The sequence below is a fragment of the Aphanomyces astaci genome, assembly GCF_000520075.1.
Source record: "Aphanomyces astaci strain APO3 unplaced genomic scaffold supercont1.1, whole genome shotgun sequence".
NCBI lineage: Eukaryota > Oomycota > Saprolegniomycetes > Saprolegniales > Verrucalvaceae > Aphanomyces > Aphanomyces astaci.
Genome location: NW_009798264.1, coordinates 1,942,280 through 1,965,642, shown reverse-complemented (window position 1 = coordinate 1,965,642; position 23,363 = coordinate 1,942,280). Strand labels below are relative to the sequence as shown.

The 23,363-nt window shown below is 52.5% G+C and overlaps 9 protein-coding genes across 17 annotated transcripts; 4 read left to right on the top strand and 5 right to left on the bottom strand.

Annotated features, from left to right (window-relative positions):
- Positions 1 to 23: 23 nt before the first annotated feature.
- Positions 24 to 1,946, top strand: H257_00678 (hypothetical protein). The gene is made up of 8 exons (XM_009823469.1): positions 24 to 194; positions 246 to 330; positions 376 to 458; positions 510 to 666; positions 724 to 1,247; positions 1,304 to 1,460; positions 1,529 to 1,619; positions 1,757 to 1,946. Exons 1-8 carry the CDS (start codon positions 41 to 43, stop codon positions 1,844 to 1,846), a joined length of 1,341 nt encoding a protein of 446 aa, XP_009821771.1. The 5' UTR covers positions 24 to 40; the 3' UTR covers positions 1,847 to 1,946.
- Positions 1,710 to 5,517, bottom strand: H257_00677. Of its 2 annotated transcripts, XM_009823467.1 has the most exons (12): positions 4,534 to 5,517; positions 4,375 to 4,485; positions 4,223 to 4,325; positions 4,012 to 4,158; positions 3,458 to 3,962; positions 3,269 to 3,393; positions 2,968 to 3,215; positions 2,766 to 2,921; positions 2,535 to 2,696; positions 2,382 to 2,487; positions 2,069 to 2,330; positions 1,710 to 2,013 (listed from the first exon to the last, which is right to left on the bottom strand). In XM_009823467.1, the coding sequence occupies exons 1-12, from the start codon at positions 5,485 to 5,487 to the stop codon at positions 1,902 to 1,904; spliced, it is 2,991 nt and encodes a 996-aa protein (XP_009821769.1). In that variant the 5' UTR covers positions 5,488 to 5,517; the 3' UTR covers positions 1,710 to 1,901. The 2 variants fall into 2 exon arrangements, with proteins under 2 accessions (XP_009821769.1, XP_009821770.1); XM_009823468.1 differs by having other exon boundaries at positions 1,710 to 2,330.
- A 38-nt stretch (positions 5,518 to 5,555) lies between these two features.
- H257_00676 (hypothetical protein) lies at positions 5,556 to 6,467 on the bottom strand. The gene has a single exon (XM_009823466.1). It carries the CDS (start codon positions 6,409 to 6,411, stop codon positions 5,692 to 5,694), a length of 720 nt encoding a protein of 239 aa, XP_009821768.1. The 5' UTR covers positions 6,412 to 6,467; the 3' UTR covers positions 5,556 to 5,691.
- Positions 6,468 to 7,954: 1,487 nt separating this feature from the next.
- H257_00675 (hypothetical protein) lies at positions 7,955 to 8,909 on the top strand. The gene has a single exon (XM_009823465.1). The coding sequence runs from the start codon at positions 8,020 to 8,022 to the stop codon at positions 8,497 to 8,499; it is 480 nt and encodes a 159-aa protein (XP_009821767.1). The 5' UTR covers positions 7,955 to 8,019; the 3' UTR covers positions 8,500 to 8,909.
- H257_00674 (hypothetical protein) lies at positions 7,955 to 10,808 on the bottom strand. The gene is made up of 7 exons (XM_009823464.1): positions 10,099 to 10,808; positions 9,903 to 10,043; positions 9,661 to 9,798; positions 9,500 to 9,592; positions 9,080 to 9,307; positions 8,908 to 9,012; positions 7,955 to 8,843 (listed from the first exon to the last, which is right to left on the bottom strand). The coding sequence occupies exons 1-7, from the start codon at positions 10,777 to 10,779 to the stop codon at positions 8,592 to 8,594; spliced, it is 1,638 nt and encodes a 545-aa protein (XP_009821766.1). The 5' UTR covers positions 10,780 to 10,808; the 3' UTR covers positions 7,955 to 8,591.
- Positions 10,809 to 10,852: 44 nt separating this feature from the next.
- Positions 10,853 to 16,628, top strand: H257_00673 (hypothetical protein). 4 transcript variants are annotated; one of them, XM_009823462.1, is made up of 21 exons: positions 10,853 to 11,031; positions 11,086 to 11,286; positions 11,347 to 11,454; positions 11,507 to 11,707; positions 12,036 to 12,166; positions 12,237 to 12,442; positions 12,497 to 12,620; positions 12,670 to 12,864; positions 12,914 to 13,083; positions 13,288 to 13,443; positions 13,523 to 14,069; positions 14,128 to 14,337; positions 14,394 to 15,019; positions 15,087 to 15,284; positions 15,457 to 15,534; positions 15,590 to 15,884; positions 15,954 to 16,042; positions 16,103 to 16,174; positions 16,226 to 16,273; positions 16,327 to 16,397; positions 16,471 to 16,628. In XM_009823462.1, the coding sequence occupies exons 2-21, from the start codon at positions 11,228 to 11,230 to the stop codon at positions 16,568 to 16,570; spliced, it is 3,684 nt and encodes a 1,227-aa protein (XP_009821764.1). In that variant the 5' UTR covers positions 10,853 to 11,031; positions 11,086 to 11,227; the 3' UTR covers positions 16,571 to 16,628. The 4 variants fall into 4 exon arrangements, with proteins under 4 accessions (XP_009821764.1, XP_009821762.1, XP_009821763.1 ...); XM_009823460.1 differs by having other exon boundaries at positions 10,859 to 11,031; positions 11,086 to 11,294; XM_009823461.1 differs by having other exon boundaries at positions 10,859 to 11,031; positions 11,086 to 11,294; positions 16,103 to 16,273.
- On the bottom strand, positions 16,587 to 18,169 carry H257_00672. 2 transcript variants are annotated; one of them, XM_009823458.1, is made up of 5 exons: positions 17,451 to 18,169; positions 17,212 to 17,379; positions 17,026 to 17,163; positions 16,866 to 16,949; positions 16,587 to 16,803 (listed from the first exon to the last, which is right to left on the bottom strand). In XM_009823458.1, exons 1-5 carry the CDS (start codon positions 18,138 to 18,140, stop codon positions 16,660 to 16,662), a joined length of 1,224 nt encoding a protein of 407 aa, XP_009821760.1. In that variant the 5' UTR covers positions 18,141 to 18,169; the 3' UTR covers positions 16,587 to 16,659. The 2 variants fall into 2 exon arrangements, with proteins under 2 accessions (XP_009821760.1, XP_009821761.1); XM_009823459.1 differs by having other exon boundaries at positions 17,026 to 17,379.
- An 853-nt stretch (positions 18,170 to 19,022) lies between these two features.
- On the top strand, positions 19,023 to 22,293 carry H257_00671 (hypothetical protein). Of its 3 annotated transcripts, none has more exons than XM_009823455.1 (5): positions 19,023 to 19,581; positions 19,634 to 19,921; positions 19,983 to 20,556; positions 20,610 to 21,073; positions 21,155 to 22,293. In XM_009823455.1, exons 1-5 carry the CDS (start codon positions 19,042 to 19,044, stop codon positions 21,722 to 21,724), a joined length of 2,436 nt encoding a protein of 811 aa, XP_009821757.1. In that variant the 5' UTR covers positions 19,023 to 19,041; the 3' UTR covers positions 21,725 to 22,293. The 3 variants fall into 3 exon arrangements, with proteins under 3 accessions (XP_009821757.1, XP_009821758.1, XP_009821759.1); XM_009823456.1 differs by having other exon boundaries at positions 21,123 to 22,293; XM_009823457.1 differs by having other exon boundaries at positions 19,023 to 19,921.
- On the bottom strand, positions 21,518 to 23,014 carry H257_00670. 2 transcript variants are annotated; one of them, XM_009823454.1, is made up of 4 exons: positions 22,614 to 22,983; positions 22,421 to 22,564; positions 22,273 to 22,369; positions 21,518 to 22,220 (listed from the first exon to the last, which is right to left on the bottom strand). In XM_009823454.1, the coding sequence occupies exons 1-4, from the start codon at positions 22,929 to 22,931 to the stop codon at positions 21,919 to 21,921; spliced, it is 861 nt and encodes a 286-aa protein (XP_009821756.1). In that variant the 5' UTR covers positions 22,932 to 22,983; the 3' UTR covers positions 21,518 to 21,918. The 2 variants fall into 2 exon arrangements, with proteins under 2 accessions (XP_009821756.1, XP_009821755.1); XM_009823453.1 differs by having other exon boundaries at positions 22,273 to 22,564; positions 22,614 to 23,014.
- Between the last annotated feature and the right edge of the window lie 349 nt (positions 23,015 to 23,363).

Genomic DNA, 23,363 nt, shown 5'->3' with positions numbered 1-23,363 from the left:
GCGGATAGAATTGCCAAGATTTGATTATCCTGAGGCTACGATGGCAGACGGGGGATCGCATGATATGGACGTGCTAGAAGTGCCGAAGAAGCACAAGCTCCAGGAGGACTTTGATGCTGCGGAAGAGGAGATCGAAGAAGAACGCGCGTCTCCGGAGCGCTCGATTGCTGCGTTCCAGAAGATCTTGGCTTACCGTACGACTTGATTCCCCAATCATGAGGAATGTGACGATTTGGAATGCATAGATGGAGCTGATGACAACTTGGAGGTCGTGCACAAGGTGAAGGAGCTGTCGATTTACAAATTGGGGCAGCTCTACATCCGCCATGGGTAAGGAATGCGAGTCGTTGCATCATCTCATTTTATTGTTCGTAGACGCGAGAAGGAATTGGCCGCGCTGCTCCAGAACGTCCGTCCGTTCTTTTCCACGATTCCCAAAGCCAAGACGGGGAAAATTGGTGCGACGAGCCCACTCGCTTTGGTTCAAAATGGTCATGGTTGTTGTGTAGTTCGAACCATCATTGATATGGTGTCGAAAGTCAAAGTGCTCGATGCGACCAAGGCGCTGCAATTCCAAGCCGACTTGTGCTACGACTCGATTGCATGGTGCAACCTCGAGAAGCACACGTTCCTTCGCCAACGCATCCAGGCCCGCTTGGCGTCCATGTACGTGTCCCCCTTGTCTTGGGTATAATCAATCATCTCCAACGTCGTCGTCCCTAGCTTGTTTGAACAGCAAAAGTTCCAAGCCGCGCTGGACTTAATCACGGAGCTCCTTCGGGAAATCAAAAAGCTCGACGACAAGCCCCTCCTCGTCGACATCCACCTCGTCGAGTCCAAGTTGTATCACGCGTTGCGCAACGTGCCCAAGGCCAAGGCATCGTTGACGGCGGCGCGCTCCATTGCTAACACCATCTACATCATCCCCCGCACCCAAGCCAACATCGACCACATGTCGGGCATCTTGCACGCCGAAGAGCGCGACTACAAGACTGCGTTTTCATACTTTTTCGAGGCGTTTGAAGCGTTGGTGCCGCTGGACCCGGTGGAAGCGCTGGCGTGCCTCAAGTACATGCTGCTGAGCAAGGTGGCCAACGGTCAGTCGGCGGACGTGCCTGCGATCGTGAGCACGAAAAACGCCATCAAGTTCACGGGCATCGACATCGAAGCGCTCAAGGCGGTGGCCAAAGCCCACGACCAGCGCTCCCTCGAGCTGTTCCAGCAGGCCACGACCACCTACGCCGCTCGTACGTGTCTTTGCGTATGTTTTGCCATGTGTTTCTACTGTGAAATAATGCCCTAGAATTGGTGACCGACCCCCTGATCAAGCACCACTTGGGGCTGTTGTACGAAAAGCTGTTGGAGTCCAACTTGATCAAGATCATTCACCCGTACTCGTGCGTCGAGATCAACCACGTGGCCAACTTGATCAAGCTGCCCCTCGTTCAAATCGAAACCAAGTACAATATGTGATGTATATATATATATATATATATATATATATATATATATTAATATTGTGATATAGATTGTCGCAAATGATATTGGACCACAAATTCCACGGCATCCTCGACCAAGGACGCGGCCAGTTGATCGTGTATGAAAACCCCACCGAAGATGTACGACCCAAATACAAACAACTCACCAACCTTCATTCTTCCAAACTCACCAACCTACATTCTTCCAAACTCACCAACCTTCATTCTTCCAAACTCACCAACCTACATTCTTCCGTATCTGACACGTGGCACGCTAGAAAACGTACAAGGCGGGCCTCGGGGTGATTGAAAACGTCGGCCATATTGTCGACACGTTGTTCCGCCGCGCGGACAAGTTGTCGGCGTAGAAACCGTAGGATCATCGGCACAATTCCACCGATTGTGTTTTTTCGTGTATTGTGTTTACAACGCCGGCAACGACACGGACGGCGTCATGCTGAGTTCGCCATGGATGATGCCTTGGTCGTTCGATTCAATCTCGTCTGTCGCATTCTCGTCTTCTGCATGCAGTTCCCTGTCCCACAATTCCCCATCGCTTTTCAACCACATGCCAAATATAGACTCGATACCTGTACGCGTCTGAGACGGCGTTTAGACCCGTGTTGCGGTTCGGGATGCGAAACCCCCCGCGAAACACAAACGGCGAGTTGGCATGCGGCGACTGGATCATGCGACGCCCCCCCGGACCAGAGTCGCCCGTAGAAGTCGAGTCCAGCCGAGCTCCTACGTCCGACAAGCGCTTCTTGGCGCGGGAGCTGGGGCTTTCAAAGCCGTTCGTCGATGGACGGCCCGTGCCTTGAAGCCGAACGCTCTCCACACACGAGAGACTTCCTATGAATACATGCATAGAATGATGTTGCTGTGTGTGACGATGTTGCCAACCATCCAATGTCATGACACTGCCGCGGCCCGCGGTGCTGTCTTCCGACGACACGCCGCCCCCGACCAGCGTCCGACGAGCCAACGCGCCATCTGTGAGGTTTTGGATCTAATTTAAAAAGGCATTGTCATCCGGATAAAAATAGAGTATCGTACGGTTTCGATAAACACTTCGCGCCGCTCCAGGGTGCTGCGGTCAAACTGCTCGCCGCAGTTCTTGTTGTTGGAGACTTTGGCTTCGATGCGCAACTGAAGCTTCTCGAGGATCTCGCTCTGCATCCGCAGCATCTTGGCCTCGAGCGCGCCTTGGGTTTTGGTCTACGACCACCACCACAGTGACTTGCAGTACGGTAGGAGAAGAATCTCTCCATAATCGCCCCGCCTTGCCTCTTTGTTGGAATAACTGCGCATGACGTCGTATTCGGCTTTGGCGCATATCAAATCGGCAAAGAACTGACAGTTCTTGACCACCCACACCTGCTGCCGCTCCGAGAACTGCTTGCGCGACGACCCGTTGTTGTCGCCTCTGGTCGGCGTTCCGCTCTACGTCCTGCATGTCACTACTACGTGGCATTCTTACGAGACGTACTTGGCCTTCCTGGCGTGGGGAGATTTCAAATTTCCAGCACTCGCTCACGATCGCGTCGCACAACTTATCGAGCTCCTTGTTGACGCTCGCGATGGGCATGTTGCGCGTGCTGGACTTGGCCACAATCTCGGCGAACTTGGCCTGCTTCTCGGCAAACGCTGCGTACAGTGCCTCCGTGCGCTGGCCTTCCTTGGCCACGGCTTCGCTGAGTTTTGCCGTCGTCACGGTGATCTCACACCGGAAGTCGTCTACGTCATGACGAGTCATCCTTCTACTGTCATCATCATAGTGTGATGCTTACGCTGCAAGACGTCGAGTTGCTTTTCGATCGACGCTTGCTTGTGGCCCACATCTTCAAACGTCAAGTTCATCGAGTCCAAAATCGTGTGCATGCTCTTGTTCTCGGTGTTGATTGTTTGAAACGCACTAGAGTTATGCACGTAGTACGTCCATCAGTACCCTGCCGACGGTCCTTTAGAACACTTTCAACCTTTTGGTTTCCAGCTGCATCGTGTCGCTGGCCGCCCGAAGCGCCAAGTTGGCTTCTTCGCAGAAAAAGATCTTCTCCTTGAGGTTTTGCAGCGCCGACTCGGTGTTGGCTCGCATTGCGTCGGTCTCGAGCTCGTGGTTTTCGTGCTTGGTCCGCATGGCGGCAAAGTTGCGCTCGGCCTCCGTCTTGACGTCCGTGATGAACTTGCCGAGCTGCGCTTGGACGTCGCCGTGCTCAACCAACTTGACGCCGATGCGCGTGGTCTCCCGTCGCAGCGCCTCGACCGATTCCTTGCGCGCCTTCTCCATACCTTCGTAGATGTTGGAAAAGTTGGTGTTGTAAATGGTCTCGTTATCGGCCATCTTGACTTCCACCGTCGAGATGCGCTTCTTGTTGTCGTCGGCCAACGTGCCCACGACCCCCAGCTTCTCCGTGCAAAACTTCATGTCGTCCGCCATCGTCGCCAGCGAGCACGACTCTAGCACGTCGTCGATGCGCTTGATTTCTACGACGTTAAATAACGTTAATCAACGTGAAACAACGTACGAGCGTACCATTGTACAGTGACTCTGCTCGTTGATGGATCACCAGCTTGAGGTTTTCGTCCGATTTGACTTTGCTCATGTTGACGTTTTCCAGAGCTTGCGACATATCCGAGCAAAACACTTCGGTTTTGGCTTGCTTTTCCGCCAACGCTTGCACTGTGACGTGGTTTTGGTCAGTGTCACAGATGCTACATCCTACATACACAAGAATGCCACGTACGCTTGTCCTTCATCACGCCGTATTGCGTGACGATCGTTTGGATTTGCTGATGTTCGCTTTGAATATTGCGTTTCAGTTCTTCAGTGGTGCGAGCAAATCGGTCCTACATACACAATTAGCGGTGGAATATATATCTAGATTTCAATGTGTACTTGGTTGCGCTGACTCTCGTCTTGCCGTTCATTGAGCACTTGGATTTTGCTCTGGTTGGTTTGCACGGCTTCGGCCTGCGCGCTGTTGATGTCCTCTTGTGAGCTTCGCACCTAGACTCGTCCCTGTGTCAATAAACAAACCTTCTATAGATGCGGTACCATGTACAGATCTTCTTGCACGCGGCCAAAGAGCGCGCTGAACTCGTCCGTGAGCCGGCTCACTTCTTGCTTCTGCAAGACAATGATCTTTTGCTCAAACCCGATCATTTCGTTGTGCGTGACGCACGCCCGCAGGTCGTGGTTGAGCTTGTCCATGAGGATCTTGACGCCGGCCTCGTGCTTGGAGTTGCGCGCCTGGATCAGCGCGTCGCGGCGTTTCATTTCCGCTTGTAGGCGCATGACGCTGTCTTTCGCGGCCTGGGAGTTCTCCCGCATGACTGCAAACTCTTCCTTTTGACGCTCGATGCTGTGCACGACGGGCTCGAGGAGCTGCTCCATGGCCGCGGACGAGATGGCCTGACCGCCGTCCGACGGGCCTTGAAGCGCCACGGTCAGCTTCATCGCTTCTTCGGCCACACTGGACGGTTGCCGGCTCGTGTTGGGTTGGCTGGTGTCGCCCCCGCCTACGATCGTCGGCATGGCGTTGCCGTTGTGGATGGTGTCGTTGGTCGAGTTGATGCCCGCGACCGTGATGCCCCGTCGGATCTCTGCCGACAAGACTGAGCCTCGGCGAGACGACTGCTCGCTTCGATCCGGCTCGTCGTCGCCGCCGCGCGAGACGCCACCGCGCCGTTTGGACAACGTCTTGGCCGCCACGACATCTCTCCGAAGGATCACAATATCCTTTTGCAAGGCGTCGATGTTTTGTTTCATGTACTTGAGCTGGTCTTTGAGACTCTGGCACTCGACCATCGCCTCGGAGTTGTTGGCAATGTTCTGCATGGCGTCGACGAGCCATTGCGGAATCTCCCCCGTGCCCATTTCGTTCTTCTCGAGCAGTTCGATCTTGGTGCGAAGGCCCAAGATGATGTCCAGCAAACTCTCGTCGTTGAAGAGCAGGTCCGGCGGATACTTCCATTGCATCGACACGGGGTTCCCGCCGCCTCCAGACATCGCCGCCGCTGCTCGTGTGCGAAACCGAACTGAATCGAGGCTGTGTAACTGCCGTCTAGTACTACTAATATCTGTTGTAGTAATACTATCGTATTACTTTGGAGATTTACCATGCATGGATATTTGTATTTTTGATTATTGCGGCAGGATGAATTGCATGGTGTGTGAAGGATCGTGATCGAGGTCAGGCGAACGCTCCGCCGCTCAAAACATGTTCATGCCGCGCTCGCCGTGACCTCGGGGCAGCTTGATCTTGCTGCTGTTCTTCTCGACGGCATCCAACGTGAACGCGTAATGGTCCGCGACGCTTTCGAGGGTTCTCTGCAGGTTGAAGTACCATTTCACGTCCACGGCCACGACATACACTAGCAGGTCTGGGATCACGCTGGATTCACTGGACGATTCATCGGTGCTTTCCACTTGGGATGTCTTGTTCACGGCGCCATCTTTGCCCCCTTCTTCTTTGGTGGTTGAAACAGATTTCTTCTTGTCCTTCGAGACCTTTGCAGCAAACTTCTCGTACGCCGTGGCACGCTGCCAGTAGTAGTCAGTCATGGCGTCCCACGACTTTTGGAGCGCTGTGCGGCTCGCGCTGATCTGAAGTTGAACGGATTTTTGCACTTCCACCCCAAAGTTGTTGCCATCGGCCACCCGAGGAGTGAGCAGCTGGATCCAACGCTCCAGTCGTTGTAGCTCATGGATAGCAACGTGAATTTCGTCCAGCACCAACGTCACCAAACGGCCCAGCTGCGGGTTCGATGTCGCATTCGCCGACACCAATGGCGTGAATGCCACAGCCAATTGCGACGGAGTGTTCACTGGGAATTCAGACGCGAGAAGGGCATTTACACGAGCTAAGCGCTGCGGGATGGACGCGAGCACGGAGGTGGCCACAGTGGATGCTTCTTCGAGGACTTTTTCCATGGTTACGGTGGCTTTGTGTGGAGGAGCAGACTTTTGGGAGATTGGATCGCACAGCGGTGGATTTCGATCGCTCGGAATAGCCACGCTCGAATCGTTGAAGATATCAATACAATGTTTAGCTCTAATATTTTTTGGAGTGACTATTTTGAACTTCCAAAATATACTATAAAGCAACAGAATCATTTACTTCATGTATTAGACCTTTCTCGAAGTGGCCCATGCCATGACATCACCGAGAACTCGCGGCCCTGAACAAGCATCATCTCGAAGCCGTCCTCCCCCCGATACACGTCAACCATGTCGACAACCCCGCGACTAAGGTCGATTCGCACGGTGTTCCTCCTTCAGAGCCATTCATCCTCCGACCTCGTGCGACTTTCCTTCATCCTCTCCCACTAGCGTCTCCTGGGTGGTCCTCGTACTGTATACGTGAAGGTCGGTAGCGTTGTGTCGTGTCGGTGCTCTCACCTGCGCAGCGTGCTTTTACAAGGGGATTGTGGCCGCGAAGGAGATTTTGTCGATTCCCAACGAAGTACCAATGTGAAAGTTACTGCTTGTGCGACCGTGACTACAACGGTCCTGAAAAACTGTGTGTGAGGTCTTCATTGCCCTTTGTCGTCCTCACACGTTCGTACTGTATGTAGTAGTTTCAAAGCCTTCAGCTTGTACGTCTTGGCATGTGTTCACCGGCCTTGGAACGCTCCTTGACATTGGACGGTACTCAAGCAAGACGACGGCGCTGCAATTGGGGCCACGTCGTTTACTCGCGACAAAACTGGACGCTCAACCGGAGCTGGGACGCAGGGTTCTTGGCTTCCCATCATGTACGGCGTCGTCCTTCGTACGTCCTATTCAAAGTACATGTACGCTAATAAATATTCAGTTCTCTACGATCTCTAGCCTCAAGGCGTGAATGATTTGTGCCAATGCCCGAGAAGCGACACAGGTGAAGGTTTCGACTTCGTCCTGCGCTGCGTTTCTCGCGAAGTCGATCCGATCGACGGGCTGGACCAGACGAGAAACCGCCTTCGGGCTCATATTTGTGCTTGCGTTCCACGCGTTGAGATGAAGGGGGGCGCCTCCGAGTCCACGCTCCTGGGGGGACCCTAGTTAGCTCAGATTTGAATTCAAAAGCAGATACCAAGCTGTCGACCACAGTCAGACCAGCACGAGGTCGAAACCTTGGTGAGTTTACGAGGCCGTTTGTCGTCCATGGAATCCAGTTGTGCGTGACTTGGTATGATCGAGCGCTAACAAGCAAAGTGTTTGACATGGTCGTCGGACAATGGGACCAGTTGTTATTATAACAATCCCGGCCGCCGGATTAACTAGTAGTACTAGTTGAGCAAATAATTTTGCAATTTCAACGATTTGTATGACGATGAGAAAGCCAAAATACTAACAGTAAAAGCTTTCGATTGGTAAACATTTCATTGAAATCCTTCAAAATTGACAAATTTTGTGATAAATCAAGAGCGGGACTGTTCATCATTATAACAATATAACGTACAATATAACGTTACAGCTAGGCTGAATATGAGAGTGAAGGTGTTTCGAATGAATGCAGTACAGCAGCCTGAATCAGAAGCACAAGGCCTTTGGTGAAGGATGCTGTCGCGTGTGATCCGCCGCTTCGCCCCCCGCGTAGCTCGTCCTGCTATCGCCGCCAATGTGGACCTGGATACGGAGACCCATGGGCTTCGCTTCCTTCACCTGCCTCTTCTCCCGTCGAAATTCCCACAACCCGCTCCACAGGTCTGCAAGCGGCCGAGTCTCCTCGATCCACTTTTGAAGCTCCATCTCATTCGAAGTCAATTGCTCTACGGATTAAGCGTTGTGGGTGTGCCACCGCCCAAAGAACCAGTGGATGTGCCCCCTCACATTACCTTCGACCTCAACTCGTTGCTCGAGACAAGTCCCCATTTGCCACCGAACGAGATCCAGCAAGACTATTCTTTTGATCGTCGATCGTCCATCGACGAAATTCCGATGGAGCGTTACGTTGCATTGGGCCAACACTTGTACCAGAGCATGATGTGGACCACACATCCGTGTGCGTGGCATGCAGTTGGCCAGCGATGTGCCTAAGACTATGAGAAGAGCCATAATGGAATATGCCCTGTGGTAGTTCGTTCCCTTGCATGTTTCTGAGGTATGATGAACGTTAAAATATCGACATTCTACTGGCCCAGCATTTCCTTTTTCCACTTGGCCACCAACGCTTGGGAGGCCGCCGCCACTTGGTCGCTTGGGTGCTTTCGCAGCTTGTTGACACTTCGACCGAGGCCCGTCTCCTTGAGCGTCTCCATCGTCAGCTTCATCGCGTTCAGGTCTTGCAGCATCGCCATGGCGAGGGTCGCGTCCAGCGCTTTCACGTCGGTCGTGCTTTCCAGCGTGAGTTGGATGCGGTGCAACGTATCGTCCAGTGGAATCTACAACACAATATATATTTACAGTGTGGAACTAAATGGAAGAATATATATATATATCTTGTACCAGCTTGACATCCATGGTGGCAGCCTTGTCCAAGAGCTTTCGTAGAGCTTGCTTCATCTGGCTGCGCTTGAGGTCCGACTCGAACGTGGCCGAGTTCTCCACCCGCTACACATACACAACAAATACAAACGAATGAGTGTGCCGTTGCTAAGCAACCAACTTCGTCACGCACGCGTTGCTGCTCCGTGGACGCATTGCGCTGCAAGATGGCCAGTACTTGGGCGTCGGGAATGGCTGGGGCGTAGCCGTTGAATTGAGGTTCCGTCAATGCATGCAGCGCCACAGCCGCCTTGTGGACGACTTGGTCGGGGGATTCATGTGCTACTTGGACGAACGAGTGCGGATAGCAAAGCGCAAACGCTACCCCTCGATCAACACTTGCGCCAAAGCATTTCAACGCCTAGGGATGGACGAATACAACCACTGAATGAATTCGATATATATATTTATATATTATTTATATTATATATATATTATATACATATTATATATTTATCATATATTAAATACATAATATATATATATATTATATATATTATATATATATATGCAGTGAAAAAAAAGACGGATGAAATACATAATTATTTCGCACCCGCGTAAACTCGCCAATGAGGTGGCAGTCGCCACGACCGATTTGCACGTCCAAATGGGCTTGGAGGAAATAATATTCGTTTGGCATGAGATCCTAAATATTCATATACTAATTATTAATAAATCTATAAAAAATATATATATATAGGATGCGATGCAAACCACGGCAAGTTCGAACGACCCCCAGTTCGTCAGCGTCAATATGGAACGGCACACCAAGTAACATTGGTCCAAGTAGTCTGTTTCGTCCATTGTAGACGGCCCTTGGTACGGGTAAAACGAAGGCAGCCAGTGGAGTACCTATGGATAATATACATGTATAAATAATATATATATATATATATATATATATATATATATATATATAAATAATATATATGTTATATTAAGAACGGACTGTGTACCGAAGCATAAGTGCAGCCCAAGGAAATGTTCAGGGTGTAGGCGTACGAGAGCAGCGTCAACGCATTCGACATCTTTTGAAAGCCGCTTTGTTCGGGGTCGGAGGATGGGACCCCGAGCGCGGGGTTCCATCCAAAGTAGTCCTGTGCATGAGCATGTTCATCATATCGACGTATGACGCATGGCGATATACAGTACCTCTGGGGAATACAGCGACGAGCCATGGTCAAGGAATGAGCGCAAGTCAGCACTGCGCGAGTGCTGCACCCCAATGCGTTCTAACGTATACATGGATGAAACGCAGTCCAACACTTGCAGCGGAGAAGGTTGGGTGTGCAGCGTCCATTCGGGCAGCAAGTCCTGGTCGACGTAGCCGCTGCCGAGTTGGCGGGCGAAGGCAGTCAGCAGCTGATGCAGCTCTGGATCGTTCATGATGGAGGAGAGATCGCAGAAAGTTTGGATCGCGTCCAAGCCGCATTCAGGGTGCTCCACTGCGAACTGAAACAAGCGATGACTGCCCATCAACAACGCCTCGCGCCGCTCGTCTTGCTTCCACCACGTGGCCTTGGTCTTCGCGATTGTGATTTCTGGCCGCACTGGGACTTCGGGCTGCGTCGTCACTGCCTGGCCGCGTTGCAAGATGCCATGCATCAGCCGCTTCAGAACATCCTTGTGATGTGTCAAGCTGAGCGAGAGGGATTTTTCCACGTGCTGCCGCACGAGCTTGAGGCTCTTGGCTTGGTCTGGCTTGGCCTTCTTCATGAACGCCTCGATGCACACGCGCATCCTCTCCTCCATCTCCTTCGAGATGGTCTTGGGCGCAATGACCACAGACGACCCGGACGCCCCCATGCGAGTCCACATACCATTCGCCGACATGATACTGAAACGGGAAACCTTTGCAAATTAATATTGTTGCAATCTAAATATGCAAAGGTTCGTTCGTGCATTTGGATACCAGGAATTGATTGCACCATGGCCGCCGACAAGACACCGCGAAATGACGACGTCGAAGACGTGCAAGACGATGGCGGTGCAGTGAATGAGTCCCTACAGGCAGACACGAGACTGGTGGAGCTGCTTCAGTCCGGGGACCTCTCGGAGGCAGTGATGGAGAAGTTTCAGACCATGGTATGCATGTCAACAGTGTGGTGTTGGGCACTGATCTCACTACCCTGGCGTTAGATCGAACCATTCCAAGAGCAAGGCCAATTACTGGATCCCCTTCTCCGCGACATGGTAACACCTGTGGTCCGACGCATTCAATCCGTGTTTTCGTCCATGGCGTCAACCAGTCCATCGTCGGCGTTTCCGTTTCAAGTCCTGGATGCGGCGACGCGCATTCACTTGCATCGCGCGTGTCAAATTCTGTACCTCTTGTGCAAAGTGCGTGGGTACGCCAAGGCCCCACATATCTTGTCGATCCTCATGGGGCTTGTAACTAAGGTACAAGACCATTGTCAAACTGATGCCGCACGACGTCGCCGAGTTTGAACCGGTGCTGTTGCTGCTGCAATCTCAAGATCGAGACGACTTTTCGACTTGGGAAATACGGTATACTAATAATATATATATATATATGCAATGTCATGTGGTGCTTGTGTAGCTTTGTGCTGCTGCTGTGGCTGTCCATCTTGGCTCTGGTACCATTCGACTTGAAATCCATCGACTCTTCCTTGGACGGCCACGAAGAACATGGCGAATCAATTGCGATTGTGGCCGACATCGTCGCCATTTGCAAGACGTATCTACAGGATAGCGGCCCCACGCAACAGGCCGCGGCGCTGTGCTTGGCACGACTCTTGAGGTACAACCAACCTTTCACATTGTGTGACTGCCATCGAATGGATGAATATATATATATATATATATATATTGCGTGTTTCACCTGAATTTCGACTTCAACGAGTTGACCCTATTTAAGCTTGTACAAACTATACTATACACTGTTTAGTATCTACTAGTATATGGCTTGACCCAAAGCAGAACCGAATCAGTACTTTGGATTGGCAGAAATACACCCGAACGTGATACTTTGATTGGCTTAGACTGTTTATGAATTATAACCTTGGATTCTTCCGACGACTCTAGCTTCGAATCGATTTGACAATATATATATATATATGTATTTGTAGCCGCCCAGACATGGAAGACCAGTACTTGGTTGCGTTTCTCGACTACGTCAAGGTCGAGCTCGATGCATTTTGCACCGCTAGTCACGCAGCAGACTCGTCGCAAGCCCGTATTCGCCAGTACAAGATCACAGGTACTACCTAGTATGATGAACTCGACTGTAGTGCCATATCACGGGGCTATTTCGTTGACGTTTCGAGCAGGCATCATGCTGTGTCTGTCGTACATTTGCAAGTTTACCCCCCGAGACAAGCACATTGTGTTGATGGGCGAGTACTTTGGCCACGTCATGCACGTCATCGACGCCATCCGCGCCCAAGACGCCGCCACAGTCGTCAGTAGCACCGTGCATCGAAAGCTCAGCACCAAGCTGCTCCAGCGCATGGGGCTGCTCTACTTGCCCCCGAAAGTAAACAAACAAATAGGCCTCGAGATTTGCCGCGTCACCGTCGTGGGGTTGTAGGTGATGACGTGGCGGTATGCGCGAGGGGTGCGGTCGCTGGCGGCGAATTTGGCAGCCGCCCCCCATCCCGTGGCCGACGCTTCTGCTGCCATTGACAAAACATCCAACCCGTTCGAAAACGACGGTATAGAATATATATATATATATATATATAAACGATTCGTGTTCTATAGACGACGACATGCAAGTGCCAGCAGAACTCGAACAGGTGGTGGATGTGCTTCTGTGCGGGTTGAAAGATCGCGACACGGTGGTCCGGTGGTCGGCTGCCAAGGGCGTCGGCCGAGTGACGTCGCGCCTGCCGTTTGAGTTTGCCGACGACATCGTGCACGCGGTTCTCGAGCTGTTTTCTGCCAACGAGAGCGATGGTACTGGATACTACTAGTATTACTAGTACTAGTATATGCATCCTCGTAGCGGCGTGGCACGGGGCGAGCTTGGCCATGGCCGAACTGTCGCGGCGGTGCGTCCTCCTTCCGGACCGACTGCCCCAGGCCGTACACGTGATTGGGCTGGCGCTCATGTACGATGTGCGGCGAGGAGCCCACAGCATCGGCGCCCACGTACGAGACGCGGCTTGTTATGCTGTACGTTGGATCATATATCCCTAGATTGGTTCCAGTGTGGTGTGTATACTATTTTTATACAAGTACTAAATTGTCTGTAAATATATATGTATAATGTGTACATTAATGACATATATATATATTAAAAATAATAATATACTGTACTAGTATATTTATAATAATAGTATTTTTATGTATATATATGATATATACATGGCCTTGTAGTGCTGGTCGTTTGCACGGGCGTACGAACCGGCGTTGTTTTTGCCATTTTTGAAGCAAACGCTGGCCCCCATCATGCTCACCGTGTGTGCGTTGGACCGTGAACTCAACTGTCGGCGCGCGGCGGCGGCGGCCTTTCAAGAAAGCGTGGGTCGACAGGTAATCCATATATGTACACTAGTACTACTAGTACGACTACTACAGTAGTACTAATCAGGGCACGCACGATATGCATCAGGGAGTGGGGAATTTTCCCCACGGCATCGACCTGCTGACAAAAGCCGACTACTTTACGCTCGCGTCCATTTCGCACGCGTATCTGGACGTGAGTCGCCACATCGCCCAGTACGCCGAGTACCGGTACGTGCTCGTTGACCACTTGGCGTCGGTCAAGCTGTTTCACTGGGATGTGAATGTGCGCGTGCTGGCGGCCTCTGCGCTGGGCCAGCTGGCGCCGTTGGACGTGGCGTACGCGCTGTCGGCTATCGTTCCGCCCTTGCTCGTCGCGAGCATATCGCCCTCGAGCGACGTGATCGTCCGGCACGGGGCCACGCTGGCCTTGAGTGAGATCGTGCTGCATATTGCAAGCGTCCCAGCGTTTATCGACGGCGAAGTCATGCGGCGGCTCAAGTTGATCCCGATTGAAATGGACAAGCGGCGCCTGTATCGCGGCCGCGGCGGAGAGATGATTCGAGTGGCTGTGTGCACGTTGATGCAAACGATTGCCAAGCTGGGGTGGCCACTGCCCATTACCTTGGCCAAAAAGTACCTCATTACTGTCGAAGGTCTGGTGATATATATATATATATTTTTTCTTTTTTTCACAAGCAACAATCGACGTAGAATGCCTGAAAAACCCAAACGAGTTGGTGCGCACAGTGGCCATCGCTGCGTTTCAAGAGCTGGCGACGCGCTACCTCGCCAAGCTGTTGGACTCACCTGACCATGCTTTGTACATCCAGGCCATCGTCCCGCGCTTCTTGAGCTCGGTCAAGGACAAGAGTATGTTGAACCCGAACGTGGCTGCTCGACGAGGGTTTCTCAAAGCATTGGGTATATATATATTTGCATCACTTTGTAGTTTTGAAAGACTATATATATTGCCATAGGCGTGATGCCATATGTGCTGCTGCATCCCCACGTGCACCAGTGTGTGGATCTCATGATCGTGGCGGCCGTGGCCAGCTACCACACCCCAGACGAACAAGATGCCGAGTCCCGTGTCGCCGCCATCCAAGCGTTGGTGGACATTGTGACCAAGAACCGCCATGAGATGACGGTCGACATGCTCACGCGTGTGCTGGAGAGCCTGCTCAAGTGCGCCGACGAAGACTACAGCATGGACGAACGGGGGGATGTGGGATCGTGGGTCCGCAGGGAAGCCATGCAGGGGCTCCACGTCATCGTCCAACACTACTGCGCCGTCGGCACACGTACTGGTGACGACATGTACAACCAACGAGTGGCTGTGACGGGCTTTGGCACGGGGGTGATCGTGGAAACCCGAGCGTTGAAGCGCAAGATGGTGTCGGTGCAGTTCGCCAAGCCCGCCCTCGGGTACTTCTACTTTCCGCCCAACGGCGTCGGCATCTTTGCGGACGACCGCGCCTTGCATGTGCCGACACCCCGGGGATTGCCGTCGCTCGAGGCGCGCCACGTCATCACGTCGTCAACCCATTCGACTACGCCATCGTCATCCGTCGTGGGGGTTCCCCCCGCGATTGTGTCTAAGTTTGTACGTTACTTTTAACGTCCAAAACTTGTGTGAAATTGTATTCTGATGGAAATATTTATTATTGTAGTGCCTCGTTCTGGTCAAACAGTTGAGTGAAAAGTTGGACAATATCCGAAGCATTGCGGGCACGATTCTCGTCGAGTTGGTGGCCAGCGCCACGTGGATCGATGGCGTGCCAGATCGGCCTCATCTAACTCGGTGGCTCCACTCGTCTGAGGGCGTCAACTGGTCCATGGCCCACGACACGTTTCCTATTGTGATTGGCGTACGATATATATATATATTCCCATTGTGATTGGCGTATGATGCCATATATAGATATTTATTCCCATTGTGATTGCCGTATGATGCCATATATATATATATATATATTTCCCATTGTGGTGCCATAATATATATATAACCCTTTTATTGAACCATGTGATTGCATTGTGTAGTTGTTGGATAGCCCGTCGTACATGGAGGCGGTCGTGGAGGGGCTCGTGGTGTCGGTGGGTGGGCTCACTGAGAGTGTGGTATATATTCATTTACCTACTTCGTAGTACAGTGTAAACATGAATGTCCGTCCAGGTGAAAGCCTCCAAGCGCGCGCTCTTGGGCTGGCTGACCGCCCGAGTCCAGAGCCAGCACTTCAACGCCGCCAGTCAGTTTGCCCATCTCTGCGTCGGTTTGTTTCAAAGACACGCAAAGGACGACCGCGTCGTGGTGCCGCTTCTGAAAACCATCGCGTTCTGCTTGGACCAAGGCGCGTTTGCATTTTTACTCCAAGATGGAGGCGCGCTGTTTGGCCACGCCCTGTACGACGCCGTGCGAGCGGAGATGGCCAAGTCGTCCGAAGTGCACAAGCTCAGTGCCGGCTTGGCAGGTATGTACATCATCTATTTACCATTATCGCATATTATTTGGTTGATGATATATTGTCGTGGTGCTGCAGTCCTCGTGGGGCTACTTCCGAGTGAAGTGTCGGTCGAGAAGAGAAGTCTACGGGGGATTTGCGTCTGCCTCGGCCATCGGTTTCCAAAGGCACGAGTTTATATCATACCAAGTGCAACTTCAAACTGAAATTGAACTTGGATCGAGTAGGTGCGCAAACTCGCGGCCGAGAAATTGTACACGCGGCTCATTTTGCATGAAGACTTGGTCGACCAAGCCAAGGTTTGATTCGAATACTGCTTTGCATGGAATAACACTACTCGGCTTCGTTAGATTGGACAAGTGCTGGCCGTGCTCTGCGACACTGCGTGGGATGCTGATGTATGTACATACATGACCATCCTTCCGTTTCATGGTTTGGATTCGTCTCGTAGCTGTCGCTCGCACGCAATAAGCGCGATGTGCTGGTGGAGTTGCTGGCCCTGGACAAGATTGAAACGATCAAGTACGTACATTCATTTCCTAGCCCATAGTGACCTACCTATATGTGTGACGTGGTACTGTATATGAATGACTAGATCGTCCGACTCGCGCGCCAACCTTCCTTCTTCTCCCACCAGTAGTCGCCCAGTCGAAGACACTTCGTACAAGTCCCTTGTCAAGGAGATGGGGTACTAACTCAGTAGTGACACAATATATATATATATATACAAAAGTTGTGATTTTATCATTATTACGACCAAGTACGACAATGATCAAGTGGGTTTCTATTGTGTTTCACTTCGACGCGCAATTTCCTTGAGCAATTCCTTGGTCGAGAGGGTTTGCAGGTCCACAGCGTCCACGTCTAGCCAGTCGACGGGGTTCTTGAGCACTTCGAGCGTACGTGCTTCCCACGAGTCGGGCTTGGGCTATTCATCCAACATTGCGTTAGGGAAGACATATCAATCTTGGGGGTGATGATAGCGTGTACCGTGTGCATGTATTCCCATCGCGCAGTCAGCGGCAGCGACATCAAGATGGATTCGATGCGCGAGCCAGGCACGTTCAGACCAAACTGTACACCAAACGCCCATATGAGCCATGCCAATGAATCGACAAAGAAGTGGTTATGGTGGCGCGTGTGTGTATACCTTGGTGCCGCGGTCATACATGACGTTAAACTCGACGTATCGGCCGCGACGGATCTGCTGCCAGTCCTTTTGCTCTTGAGTGAACGGCAAGTGGATGCGGCGGCGCAGGATTGGGCCGTACGCGTCCACAGTGGCGTTCTATGCGACGACGTTACAATTGAGTCCCTCGGTTTAAGGACGACGTACCGCGCACTGCCGAGCCATTTGAAACGTGGCTTCTTGGTTGTCCTCCATGTCGTCAAAGAAGAACCCGCCGACGCCGCGGCCTTCTTGGCGGTGGGGAATGTAAAAGTACTTGTCGCATGTGGCCTTCATCTTGGGGTAGTAGCTCTTATCCGTCTTGTCCAAAATGGTCTGCAATAAACAACAAAGATCAGCCATCTTCACAGGAGCATGCCATCATAACATCATGCTGCCACACCGACCTTGTACACGGCGTGGAAATGGCGAGCGTCTTCTTCAAACAAGTAGCTCGGCGTCAAGTCAGCGCCGCCGCCAAACCACGACAGCTTCTTGGGCTTGCCATCGGCGCCAATCTTGCCTGTTTCCACTTCAAAGTACCGGTAGTTTAAGTGCATGGTCGGGGCCAACGGGTTGCGCGGGTGCAGCACGAGGCTCACGCCGCATGCAAAGAACGGAAGGGCCTTCTCGGCATTCAGGTCGCGGCCCTGGGCTCGCATTTGGGTCGCCGCCGCCTTGCCGAGCTCGCCGTGGATCACGGAGACGTTCACACCGGCCTTTTCAAACACTTTGCTGTCTTGGATTACACGGCTGCGCCCGCCGCCGCCATTGCCGGGACGTTCCCATTCGTCTTGGCGGAATTCCGTGCCGTCGATGGCCGTCATGCCAGCGCAGATTTCGTCTTGCACGCGGAAGATCATGGCCTTCATGCGCTCCTTCATGGGGGCCGTGGTGTCGAATTCGATGCTCGTGGGCGGCGTCTTGTCCTTGGACAGCGGCACGTAGAGGAACTCGGACGCATCCACCTTGTTCTTCTTCGTGTCCAGAAGCGTTGGCGACTGACTGTTGTACATGCCGAGAGCAACACCGCACCCCGTGGCGGACGTGCCGAGGAGGGCTTGGCCACGCACGCTTCGAGCAATTCGACCAAACATGGTAAAAACTGAAATGGTGCAAACCTGAGTGGCAAGTTTCAGAAATATGTGTCCTTTTTTTGTGTCGTGGATTCAACTATCTTGAGAAATGTATGGCACGGCCTCGGAACATAAATGGTGGTTTTATTAATATTGATTTTTGTGTGGTGGGCATCCATGGATGATGATTGCCAAAGAAGTCCGTCGGATCTTTGTCACACTTTTACATTTGATCAAAATATGAAGAATGCAATACATCACATGTCCACGTGACGATGCTGCTGCAAAGGAGCGCGGCCGTGCGTTTCTCGGGCAAGGGAAAGCTACACTATCAGTAGACGATTTCGCTGCTGAAGGCTGACGACACCCTCAACCACGTCTCAACGCAATGAATGCACGTGGTCCAACGTCTGCTCATCGGCGGGTTCAGTTAAGCAATAGTGACAGTGCTGGCTGGCTGCAGGAGAGAAAACGATGGCGCAAATGCCTAGAATGCGCTTACAAGATGATTCTGTCCAGTGTGTCAGCAGCAGCGTTGCCGTGTCTGTAGCCGCAATTCATCATCTCCATTGTAGGCGCAACGTGGAAGATTCTCATTGGTGCTTCCAATGGCACTTGCAAACGGCGGCACACTCCAAACTCCATGCTCACATGGTATTTATTGCCTTTGCGTTTCGAGAGCTCCTAGTATTTCGAGCACACAATTGAATGCGCACTACCGGCGATAGCCATTCGTACTATTCGTAGCCACAACCACATTGCGATGAAGGATGGCATGTGCTTGGCAGAGCTCTCGACGGATGCTCCCTGGACAGCTCTGCCATAGCTGTCGACCACCTCCAGAGCTCTCTGGAGGTGGTGTCCATGATGAGTTCTTGATGTAACCTAACCTTTGGGACGGGAGACACAATATTCATATATTATGAAAGTATTTTTTAGGAGGGGTGATGTTCCTTCAAAGTCAAGATTGCAACTTTCGAATCGGATCATGGACGAAATGGGCGAAGGGTATGGCTACGGCTCCATCGACGGCGAAGACGTCCTATCCAAGCTACGTGGCCAACGGTTTCGCCATTTAGAGGGTCAAGTGTACCTAGATCATGCGGGTGCAACAGTCTATGGATCGCACCAAGTCGAAGAACATGCCAAGTTGTTGATGCAGAATGTGTTCGGGAATCCTCACAGTTCATCATCGCCTTCCAGTCAACGTACCACGGACTCCATCGACAGCGTTCGCCGTGACTTGGCGGCTTTCTTCAACACAACGCTCGAGGAATACGACGTCGTGTTCACATCTGGCACGACGGCAGGGCTGAAGCTCATTGGCGAGTCGTTTCCCTTCTCCCGCCAAAGCTCGTTTGCGTACAGCATGGATTCACACAATAGTGTGCTGGGAATTCGGTCGTACGCGGCTGCGCACGACGCCCGCATATTTGCCCTGCCTGTGGATGTCTTGGATTCAGTAGGAATCGAACTCGTTCGACGTCGATTGTCACAGAGTTGTGGTGTTGCAGATAGGTCAACAGCCGACCTCGTCGCTTCCTCCACTCGACGACGACAGTAGAACACATGAGGTGTGCAACCTGGTTGCGTTTCCAGGGGAGTGCAATTTCAGCGGAGCAAAGCACTCTCTGTCCACCATCGACTGGGTGCATCATCACAATGCCCTCAACGACATGAAGACCCTTCCCGAGTACCAAGTCAATTCGAACCGACCCAGCGGCGATCGTCCTCTAGGAAAGTGGTTTGTCCTGCTGGACGCTGCCAAGCTGGCGGCTACGAACCCTGTCGACCTCTCCAAGGTGCCACCAGCATTTGATTTCATTCCCCCCACCTAACTATTTTCATATCATCCCAACGTAGTACAAACCCGACTTTATGGTGATGTCGTTCTACAAGTTGTTTGGGTATCCCTCTGGCTTGGGGGCGTTGTTGATCCGAAGGTCCAGCGCGCCATACTTGGCAAAACCGTACCATGGCGGGGGTACCCTGGCAGCGTCCTTCCCGACCCTCCTCGACGCCAGCCGACCGCACGCAGCGACGCACCGCCGCTTCGAAGACGGTACCCTTCCGTACCTGTCTATTCTCGCGTGCACCATTGGGCTGCAGTCGCTAAGAAACCTGACCATGCCAGCCATCCAGCGACACGTGGCAGCCCTCACGACGTACGCGTGGCATGCCCTCACAGCCCTCCGCCATGCCAACGGGGCCCGCGTGTGCACGATCTATGGAACGCACCATCGAGACCCCGATGCGGGGTCGATCATCGCGTGTAATTTCAGCACTCCCGACGGCGCCTGGGTCGGGTACTCGGAATTCAGCACGTTGGCCGCCCTCCATGACATCCACGTTCGAACGGGGTGCTTCTGCAACCCTGGGGCGTGCCAAGCTCACCTTGGATTGACCACGGACGAGATGTTGGCACATATGGCCCAAGGTAAAAAACTCAATTGAGCAGTTGGTGACGTTGGAATTTGAACGTGTAAGTAGGCCATGTGTGTGGGGATGCGATGGACATCATCCACAACAGACCCACGGGCGCCATTCGCGTGTCGTTTGGGTACATGAGTACCCAGCAGGACGTCGATGCGTTCATCATGTTCGTGGCCACGTATTTCGTGTCGTCGCGTACGCATCTCGCGGCATCTCGTCTCCAAGTCGGGCATGATGTTCCAGCTTCGATTCGATTGGTCAAGATTGCCGTCTTCCCCATCAAGTCGTGCGGAGCCATGCACGTCGATCGATGGCGTGTCGGGGCCCGCGGACTGCTCTTCGATCGAGAGTGGGCGTTGGTGGATCCAGCAACGGGCGCCGCATTCAGCCAAAAGCACATGCCACTCATGGCCACCATCCGCCCGGTGGTCGACCTCGACGCGCAACAGCTCCACGTCTCATGTGACAACCGATCGTCGAAGCTTTCGATTCCACTGCACTACGTCCCAAATTCCCCCACGGTACAACACATCATCATCACGAATAACTGTATCGCATATATGAACGTAGCGATTCCAACAAATATATATGTACGGACGTAGCGATTCCAACTGTGTGCAGAGCATTGCCAAGGTCGTAAATACAACGACACGGTGAATGCATGGTTCACAAGCGTATTGGGTCGACCGTGTGCGCTGGTGCGGGCTACTTCGACAGGTACCCACCACACGACTCGAACGAATGGCTTCGCCAACGAAGCTCCATTCCTGGTGCTATCGCGAGCCAGTGTAAGGCTGCTGCACTCCAAGTTTGGCGGCACTGACACGATCTCGGAAGATGGGTTCCGTGCCAACTTGATCCTCGACGGCTGCCGCCCCCACGAAGAGGACGAATGGGGCGAGTTCTTCATAGGCCCCCACGCGTTTCGCTGCGTCGGGCCCTGCGGTCGCTGCACGATGGTCAATGTCAACCAAGCCACAGGCACGAGCCGGACCGCCCCCCTCAAGCAGCTGGCGTCGTATCGTCGGCATCGAGGGAAAATCCACTTTGGCCAATATGCAGCCTTCAACGCGACCGACGAGGTGGCGCCGTGTTGGATCCATGTGGGGGACAGCGTCACCGTGCTCACGCCCCAGTCCATGGACAACGGCTCAAGTGAACTTGAATTATAAACAAGCCAAACTTGGGTATCCTACAGTTTGCACTAGAACAACTTGCTACTACTTGCATTATGATACAGGTCGGCAACGAACGACTGAACCACTGCTATTGACTACCCTACGACTCTTACCCTTTCCTACTCGTCTCTCGTACATGGACTAACTACTGTCTACACTAAGCTAGATTGGTTGTTCAACCTCGACTACTAGGCGCCGTATCTTTGGGCAGTCGGCGCCTTGCCCGCCATTTGCTTCATAAAGTCCAGCACCACTCCAAACAGGCCTGATTCGTCCACGGTCGGGCGGTTTGGCGGCCCGCGCAAGTATTCGACGTAGTGCTTGTGGCAATGACTCGCGTACTCCCGGTCGTTGCTCTTGAGTTGATTGAAGAGATCGGCAAACGATGGAAACACGTCCATCACCAAGCGCATTTCGCCTTCCTCGCCGTCGTCGTCTTCGATAATGTGAAGCATTTCCGTGACGACTTCGCCCATGCATCGCTCCAAACCTGTGATTCCACATTATTGACGTTCATCACCACGAGCAGCAAGCAGCAGTACCCAACAACCCATCCCGCTTGATTCTTTCTTGCTCAAACACTGCCCGTTGTTGCTGCGCTGTTACTACGCTGGCAAACTTAAAGCCGGCGGCAGTGGCCTGGGCAGTTTCTACATGAGACTCCATACACATAGGGTATTGGTCACGCACCGCATTATCGAGCTGCTTCAACACGTCGTCGGAGAAAGCAATCCGCGTCTCCGGCTCAGAAAAGTTGCCCGTCGCCAAAATGTACTGAACAAGGGTGTCGATATTGTACACGACGACCGTTCCGTTCGGACGGACGAACTGGAACTAAGTACATGCTATGCTTACGTATATCGGTTGCCAGAGTCGACAGTACCGTATGCGGTCCCAACTCGGAGAGCATGATCGGATCCAACGTGTTCAGGACTTGGACGTCCGACGATGTTGTTGCCGCGTTCCCCTTGTTCTTGTTCTTGGACTTTCGCCACCAGAACCGGCGGGTCCCTCGCCCCTTCGCGTCCTTTCCCTTTGGCTTGGGCAAGTCAGCCTTTGCTTGCGCGCGCTCGACTTGGTGCAGCTGACGCTGCAGCGCTTGATGCAGCTCGAGTTTGCTTAGGTGTCGAAAGTACTTCATGCCCATCACACGCGCCACGCCCCGCAACTCATTCATTGACGGGCAAGATCTTGTCTCCATGCTCCACGCCGCCACAAATCCAAAAGTGACGTCAATCGCAGGTTATACTGAGGTATATTATGTTTTGGGATGCCCATTTCCGCCGGAAATACGTCGAAGTAAAGTTGCGCCTTGAGTGAAAACGCACTTCAACATTGGCACTCAACCCGGCAATTCCCTTGGCCGAGTAGAAGAAATCCCTCTTGAAATTTATATATGCCCACACTGTCGCAGCACAGACCTGGCCTTTCTCGCGCAGATGAGAATTGATACCTCTATCATATCATACCACTATGTTTGGGAGGTTTAGGGGCAGGGTTGCAATCCACGTTGCACCAATCGCTGACGAAAGAACAACTGACACCGTCGTTTGATTGGATACGAATGTTCTTCTAACTGACCGAACCCTGCCAAACACCGCATACTTGGACTTTGTAAGACCCAGTTCTTGGC